General features: G+C 39.8%; 1 protein-coding gene across 1 annotated transcript; it reads left to right on the top strand.

The window, feature by feature from the left end:
- Positions 1-649: 649 nt before the first annotated feature.
- On the top strand, positions 650-8,921 carry LOC147339143 (ephrin-B2a-like). The gene is made up of 5 exons (XM_086289801.1): positions 650-1,011; positions 1,663-1,946; positions 3,124-3,216; positions 7,014-7,130; positions 8,022-8,921. Exons 1-5 carry the CDS (start codon positions 650-652, stop codon positions 8,372-8,374), a joined length of 1,209 nt encoding a protein of 402 aa, XP_086145927.1. The 3' UTR covers positions 8,375-8,921.

The raw sequence follows: 8,921 nt of genomic DNA, 5'->3' as shown, positions 1-8,921 counted from the left end.
TTAATGTATCCATCTGCTAATTATTATTACCATTATAATTAATATGCTACCCCAGATTCCTCATGGCCTGTGACGTAAACACATAGCAGGCCACAGAAGGTGGAGTAAAACAATTAAATTAAAATATTAAAATAAAATGTAAAAAAGCTTTAATTAAATGTAGATCTCCTGAAATAGTGACAAATAGTCAATCATACAAGACACAAATATGTTTCTAAAAAAAACTAACGCTACACACTAAACGCTACAGGTGACGTCCTTATAATATACAAATTAGTTCCAAACCGTTTTACAGCTGGTTTAGACCCTTAATATTTCCCAAACCCACTTTCGAGAAGAAGAAGAAGAAAAAACAGATAAAGATCTGTGGTTACTATGAAACTTCTAGCTTCTGAGAAAAGTAAGCGCAATAATTTCTGGATTTTTTATTATTATTATTTAATCGTCTGGAAAACAGCCAGACTTGGATTTCCCCCAAATGTGTTGAACACGCTTTTAAAAATGCGCTTGTTTTATGGCTCGTGCATGTAACGCAATGTACAGTATGTTAATGTGAAAAAAATAAATAAATAAAAATTCACCAATCGATGTGCCCACCAGCCCCGGCTTTCTCTTACGCACGAGCCCGTATGGGCGGACTGGTCAGCTGATGGCTTTAAACGCTGCACACTCTCTCTGTCCTCAATACACGGATCTCGTCACACGAATAATTTTCCAGCCAATTACGCACAATGTGGAACATTTCAAACAGCCGCAGGAGGAAAACTCGCAACTTGGTGGGATTTCATTCGGGAACGTGTCCTTTGCGCGCACCTGGAGCAACCGGAGACATGCAGGGACAGCAAATTGTAGCCGGTTTATGATACCGAGCCTCCGTGTAGCCAGTCTCCGATTTCTTCCTGGGATGGGGAGCAGCGCATGGAGCTGCGGTGCCCTGTTCCTGCTGGCCATCGTTTGCTCATGCCGTGCCATCACTCTGGAGTCTATCCACTGGAGCAGCTCCAATGCCAAGTAAGTGGAGGAATCAGTTTTGCGATCAATACAACTTTCTGCTGTGGACTGACAGAAATCTGCTCAGTGACATTTTCCAGAAGTGATTTATAATGACTGAGAAGTAACTGATAACACAGAAGCACCGAACACTGCCAGGCTCCAGCTCTTCTCCTGTGCCAATTGAAACTAAACAGAATGATTTGTATTAATTAATGACTTTTTATCTTCGCCATGTTATTAGCTGGTGATGAAACCAATGCATTTCTGCATGTGCTCTTCAGATATTTACATAACACAAAAAAATCCCCTGAAGCGATGGAATTGGGGAGCTTTAAAAAAATAGCTCCAGGGATTACTGTAGACTAATATTCTGTTGATCCAGTTCATGATTGATCACCTAATCTTTTTTCCTTTATGACTGCGCTGTTTGTTTTTGGTTTGTTCCTCAGTCTAAACAAGCAACTGGTCTGATGTGAACAAATGAAAACCTGCAAGATCTTGTCGAAACGCTCTTATCACTGAAGTTAAAATGTGGCCACTTTATTATCCATCAAGTTCAAGCTGAGAATTGCATAAAGTGAAGATGCTCCAGTCTCTGCCGGTTTAAGAGGATTTTTATGGTTTTTTTTTTTTTTTTTTTAAGTGTTGTGTTTCTCTCTTTTATCACAGGTTTACTCCAGGTCAGGGTCTCATTCTGTATCCACAGATAGGGGACAAGATGGACATTGTGTGCCCCAGGGCAGATGCTTCCTCTGGGGGAAAGGAGGAGTTCTACAGAGTCTTCCTGGTCTCGCGAAGTCAGCTGGAGAGCTGCACCATTGACCAGACTGACACGCCTCTGCTGAACTGCGACAAACCAAACCGTGATGTAAAGTTCACGTTCAAGTTTCAGGAATTCAGCCCCAACTTGTGGGGTCTGGAGTTCCTCAAGGGGAAGGACTATTACATAACCTGTGAGTGTTTTTTTGTGTCTGAAGCCATGGCTGCCAAACGTGTGGCACACGTTCTAATTAAACTCAGTATGATGGGGAAAAGCAGCTGGTTCCTACAGGTGGAACAGCCTTTAAATCCAGGCTAGAAGCTGATTCCTTTTTCCTTCCCCTGCCCTCTCTCCTTCTCTCTCTCTGGGTAAAGAGGACACCATCATCCTTGGCTCCCTCTCAATTTGTCAGTTTGCGTGAGAATCAAAGTAAAAAAAAAAAAAACCCCGCACACACACAAAAAAACGTGGCCTCGTTATTGGACTGCCGTCGGTTAAACCAGCATCTTAAGAGGCAAGTGATGCATGAGATAGAGAGCAAGTCTGACCATGTAGCCTCACCCACCTCGCCACGCTCTGACAGCACACTTCGCTCTGGCAGGCCTGTGTGATTCCAAGGGCTTACATGCCCCAAATCACAGAAGGCTTTTACAGCATCAGGCGGATTTGATGGGAGCTTACATGGCAACGTGGCTTGTAGCCTGCGAGATGTTGTTATCTGACCTAAATGCTGCTAACAAGTATGTGTGTGAATGACAGGGGTGAGTGAGAGTTCCTGGTGTGTGTGTGTGTGTCTCATGCGAGTGTTGGTTATTGATTCAAAAGGATAGCTGCTAAAATATTCTCCATTCGTCTCATTTCCCGTGTTGCATTTTGAGATGCAATGCTTAGTCAGTTCACTGGTTAGTACATTCAGCAACATCACACTCAATTTCCAGTTTGCTGGCTTCACCTAACTGCAACTAATGCAACCATGCTGCAACAAATCCTCTCACTCTGTTCAGGTTTTCTTCAAGATGTTTTGGAGGTTAAGTATTTTGGGAGCAATTCAGCTTTTTTTTTGTTTTTGTTTTTTTAAAGAATATACACTAAAAAAATAAGTATCTTTTTGGTTCAGCCCTCACAGCATTTTCTGTAGCTTCTGTGGTGTTTTCACATGTGTGATTATCTGCTGTTTATAACATCACAGCTTGTGCTATGTGTGGCATTTTGTTGCATAAGTGATGCAACTTTTGGCAACTGACCCAACTTGTCTGCAAAGGAGTCGTCGCGTAATTATGCATTCCCTGATAATCGTTTATGATTTACACGAAACTTGGGGAAGGGAAGAAAAAAGTGTTTAATTTTTGCCTCCTCCCTGTGTTTATCAGCCACCTCCACGGGCTTCCTGCAGGGTCTGGATAACACTAATGGAGGGGTGTGCAGGACCAAATCCATGAAGCTGGTGCTGAGAGTCGGCCAGAGTAAGAGCTTTGCTTTCACGTGTCTGTGCCAGCGCATGTGTGGATGACATGAACACACACACAAACATATACATACACATGTAGTTATCTGACAGATAGAACCAGCTGTTTATTTCAGGTCATATTTAAAGCAATAATATCATCTCCAGACTTGAATTACTGAGTGGTCACATAATCCTGTGATCATCCATCAATTCTCTTGAAGAGAGATTTCTGTCATGAATTATTCCAAATCCTTAATTTAAGCCAGCACTAGCAGCTTAAAGCCGGTATTATCATGCATGTGATCATTTGAGACTGCCGTGGTATTTATTTTATTTATTTTTTGTCATATTAACATCACAATAACTGGTTTAATTTGAGGATGCATCATTCTTTAAAACACAACAGGCACACAGGTGTACGCTACCTGTCGACACACTATTTATCAATTTTCAAGCCATACTCTCTAAATGAAGAAACTAGTGTTTATAGTGTGCTTGTTTGCTTCTTTAACTCCACATAATCACAGAAACATGACAGCTGCTGTTTCTGTGTGTTTTTCCAGAAACTTTAAAAGCTAAATAAATGAAAGGCCTAAAAAATAAATATTATTTTTTTGACCTCTGAAATGTGAAGTGGTATCTACATAAATAATTCAGGAGTTTGAGTTGGAGATGAAAAAAAAAATAAAAAAAATCAGCATTTCGTGCATTTCTCCACTGATCATAACTGGAAATATGGGGCTGTTCTCCTGCTGTGTTTACTGGTGTAAACACATCTTTTTTTACAGCGACAGCAAATATTAATAAGTTCAATTTTTAGGTGTTATCGAGTTTTAATTTCTGCATATATTAAAAGTCACGACGAGTCGTTGGAAGCGTCAGATTTTGAGTTATACGTTGTGCTTTTTAAATTGAACGTTTAATCGTGTTGTCATATTTTTTACGTTCACAGTAAATGTGCTGGCAGGAAATTTGAACATCAGTGATGAATGAATGAGACACTGAAGTGAAGCTTTAATGACTGCTGTTCAAACTAAGCTAACTAACACTCAAATGTGCATGTAGTCCCAGTTAAGGTATAACATTTCATTTTTACTTTAGTATTTATTTTTATGTTTGAGCAAAGATCACAATATTTCTTTCCTGTATTTAGACGTTAAACTGTCACTTTTTTATGTTGGTATGTGGAAGCTTCTTTCTGCCACTTAATAAAAAATAAACTTTTAAAAAACTTCAACATACCAACTCAAACATATGGAAGCCCGTTTCCGCCACTAAAAAAAAAAAAAAAAGGATCCATAACTCAAAATTTCGAGTTATTTTCTCGAAATTTCGAGTTATTATCTCGAAATTTCGACATATTAACTCAAAATTTTGAGAAAAGCAACTCGAAATTTCGAGTTAGCGCTGCCAATCAGTAATCTACGTGAATGACGTCATTTCCATGTTACCCGGAAGCTGAAGCCCTCAGCTACAAATGCTACAGCTAAGCTACCGGTATTACATCCAGTCGTGAATGCACAGATTGCTGAGTGTTTTCAGCCTGGCTTCACAAATGATGAAATCCCTGTGTTATTAGCTGAATCACATGGTGTTACTATCAGCAAACATACTTTAATTTGTTGGGATCCGTTTTTGAGTGCGCGGTCCTGCGCCATATGCTTCCGGGTAACAAGAAAGCGACCTCATTCACGTATATTTTTGATTGGCAGAGCTAACTCGAAATTTTGAGAAAAGTAACTCGAAATTTCGAGTTATATTTCTCGAAATTTCGAGATAATAACTCGAAATTTCGAGAAAATAACTCGAAATTTCGAGTTATGGATACTAGCTTTTTTTTTTTTTTTAGTGGCGGAAACGGGCTTCCATACAAACATCTGAGAAAAACCTTGAAATTTCAAGTTACAGAGTTAAACTTTTGAGATGAGAACTAAAATGTTTGACTTTAGGATGTTCTTTTTTTTCCAAATGTTTTTTCCCCCAGTGGCAGAAACAAGCTTCCATACTTTTATGTTTGTTGTTAAACCCAGTTCATTTGAAGGCTTGCACATTATCCCATAAATTGCCAAATTTAAAATTAAGAACTACACTTTTTGAAGGCTGAGAAACCTGAGAGGTTATTGGTGAAAGACTAGTTTAGTTCCTTTTTAATAATATAAATTACTAATAAAGCAATGCAGATATTAAGAAAGAGTCCTTTATAAACCTTTTTCACACTATTTTAAGAAGAAAAAGTAGACAAATCCTTGTTGCTATTGACCATGATGAAAGGTTTGCTCTAAACACGGAGCCCTGAATAATGTGATGTGTAACAAAGAAAAATGTGTGCTTTGTAATCTGACAAAGGCAGTCCACATTCAAGGTTGCCTATCATTACTACCAATGGTGAAACGAAATGGATTTATTAAGTATTGCTCAGCCTGATATCTACTTCTGTTTTTTTCTTCCTCTTTAGTAGATGATCCACTTTATCTCCAGTCCATTAATGACTTCAGCATCTCTGAAGTTTATTTAATTAATGCTAAAAGTGTAATTTAATGTAAGATGTAACCAATGCAAACTGAGCTGTGTGATGGCGTTATCTCCTTTCCTTTCACAAAGAGTTGGTTCTGGGTAGGCTTAAAGACAAAACCAGGTGACTATGGCGATCATTCATGGGGAGTTTATGAGAAAACTAAGATAGAAAGATCTCATTGTTATGGTTTCCTGGGACGACACTGAAGTGTTTTAATTCTCTGAGTAATGAAGAGTAAATCAGGAGGAACCCTGATTGAAGTTTAAAGCAGAAGTAGGACTTTTTAACAGTGCTTTGTTTTTTAGAGGAAAGAAAGGTGTAGGTTCAGATCCGCTGTCTCTTGTTGCCTCTCGCAACTCTTAACAGCTGGGATTGGCTCCAGCGACCCTGACTTAGATAAGTGGAAGAGCGTGGAGCCAACATCCTAATAGTAACTTGTAAGGATGGCGGCCCCAATACATAAGTGGCTGAAACTTCTCAAAAGTATATTTAAGTACTTGATTGAATGGATTTAGTTACTTCTCACTGACAGAGAGTATCATAAAGGGAAATATAACCAATTAAAAACAAGACGGGGTTTCTTTTGATTACTTAATTGTTCTCATTTAATTCTATATTCTCAGACTTGATCACATTTCTAATGAACCACAGAGGAAAATCCGTAACTGTGAAACAGCTGGTCTTTTTCCAGAAAAGTCCCCCTGGAAAAACCAGAGGGAATTTTTTTTTAAATGGCTCCATCTGATAAATTAAGGGCAAACCTGTACCACCGACCCTTACAGTGTATTGATCTAGAGGCTCTGTAGCGTTGCTACTGTGGTTTGGGTCTCCCTCAGCACCTTTATCCTCCAAAAAAAGAGTTTTTGAAAAATCCTCCAGCAGAGTTTCACAGAAAAGCCAGAGCATTACAGTTTTTCCGGCAACATCTTAGTAAGACACTTTAGGCTGTTTTTCTTCCTTTAATTTGTCACTCATATGTATATGTTATGTGTGAGTGGGTGGGGAAAAAAGGAGAACATGTTAGTGATGCTTTTCCTGTCAAGAAAAAAAAAAAGAAAATCGCAGCTGTGACACAAAACCCAGCTTTCTGTGGTCTGGCTGCGTTGAGAAAAAAACAAGTTTCGCTCTTTGTCTTGTGATTCAATTTTATCTGAATGACTGTTGATCCGAAATCAATAAACAAATAGAAAGAAATTAGCTCTTTATTTAGATTCTGAATGAACCAATAAATCTCATTACAGTAACCTGGAAGGTGTGAGGTTTGCAGCTTATATCAGTCTGTGTGGTTTTTATTCCAGACTCTTCAGATCCACCTTCAACACTTCAGGAGTCCCCCACCAGATTCCCACCTACACGACCAAAGTCCAAGGCCAAGGACGCCTCCACGAAAGAAGAGGATATAAAAAGTAAAGCTGGTATGAAGACAAACCAAAAATACAGCCTGGGGAATCATGTACAGCAGTATCATGGGCATTTCTAGCACACAGGAGCAGACTGTGCAAGCCTTACCTTTACCTGCCCTTTCAGTTACCTTCCTTTTGTGCATTAATGTTGAGTTTCCCACACATATCAAAAGAACCCAATAATGTTCACAGATTTTTAATTAACCATTAAGTCTGTTTGCAATTTCTACCCCAGGACTCTTGTGTTTGCTTCAGCCCTCATGGGACAAAACTCTTCTGTAGGGCAGCTTCAGCAACACTGCTGAACAAATTGCAGTTTATTGAATACATTTTTATGCTCTCAGTAGTAAATAACTAACAATAAAACAACATTAGAAAGTGATTATAGTCTTTTTAGCTCATAAAAAAGCAAAATGAAGGCAACATTTAAACTACATATTGGCTCTTGATTGAAATATTTGAGTTGATTTGTGTAATTTGTTGTCGCTAACAACGATCGGTAGAAACCAAACTCATCAACCCTTAGAAGACTGGATTTGAAATTGTCTGAGCAGCCTTTTTATTCTGCTCTGACCCACTTCGTGATCATCGTGTGACTCCGCAGACGGACAGAAGAATAAAACAATGCTGCAAACTGTTCATCACAATGACATTTCACTGAGTCCTCCAGTTTGCACTCAAACCTCAAGTGATCATGAGTCTGTCGTGTGCCAAAAAAAGGGCCTGTGTTTTCTAACAGGGTGACACTTAAGATGAAGCATATTCTCTTGTGTCCAGCTTCAGCTGAGATTTTTCACGCTAACATGTGCTGATCAGGCCGTGCCGGGGCATTAAGTGAGTGAAGTTGTTTTTAAACCTTTGTGTCTCTTGCCCCTTAAATTTTCTTTTTCTATCTTCTGACAGATGTGGGCTCGGAGACAGGACTCTTCACGTGGGTTGTCTCTGGCTGTGTGGTCCTGCTCGTGGTCATCATAGTTCTGTTGGCTGTGTTGTGGAGGCACCGTCACCGTCGCTGCGTCCCAGATGGGCAGCAGTCCGCCTCCGTGTCCCTCAACACTTTGGGCGTGCCGAAACGGGACAGCATCAGCAGCGACAACAACGGCTCGGACCGCAGCGACGTCGTCTTTCCTCTGCGGGCTTCCGACAGCATGATCTGCCGTCACTTTGAGCGCGTGAGCAGTGACTACGGGCCCCCTGTGTACATAGTTCAGGAGATAATGCCCCAGAGTCCCACCAACATCTACTACAAAGTCTAATGCTTGCTGCTCTGATGACACTTCTCTGCTGATATGAGGGTAATCATGAATCTCAGTTACTGAGGACAATCTGAGAGCTGTGCGCGGTCCAAAAAAAAATCCAGATAAAGAGCGAGAGCTCCTCAGTGAAGTGACAAGACAATCAGACAGCAAACTGGGGTCTTAACATATCATTGGTAGTTGTATCCAGTTTGTTTTTTGTCAGATATGCTTGGAAATGGGGGAGGGATGTATTTATAAGAAATTCTTTATTACTGCCACCAACACGTGGCAGCTTTAGATGTACAGTAAATGTGTATTTAATATTAATTTATTGATGAATTGGTTTAAGGAAAAGTGGGGAAAAAGCTTAAAAACTGCACTGCAGAGCATTAAATTCATGAGCACTTTGAGGTTTTTCACAGCCGAGATGTGTTGACTTTGTTTGAACCGAAATGAAAGTCATGATTTTGTGGATTTTATTAAAATGAAAGTGTTTCAAGGGACTCCTCACCCAGTCTTTGTGATCTGTTTCTACTTAAGGATTCAATCACGTGTGAACATCAGT

The sequence above is a fragment of the Aulonocara sp. 'chitande type north' Nkhata Bay genome, linkage group LG1 (assembly GCF_057382095.1).
Source record: "Aulonocara sp. 'chitande type north' Nkhata Bay isolate Kocher_YH1m ecotype deep benthic linkage group LG1, A_spYH_male_GT1.1, whole genome shotgun sequence".
NCBI lineage: Eukaryota > Metazoa > Chordata > Actinopteri > Cichliformes > Cichlidae > Aulonocara > Aulonocara sp. 'chitande type north' Nkhata Bay.
This window is presented reverse-complemented; position numbering and strand designations above follow the sequence as displayed.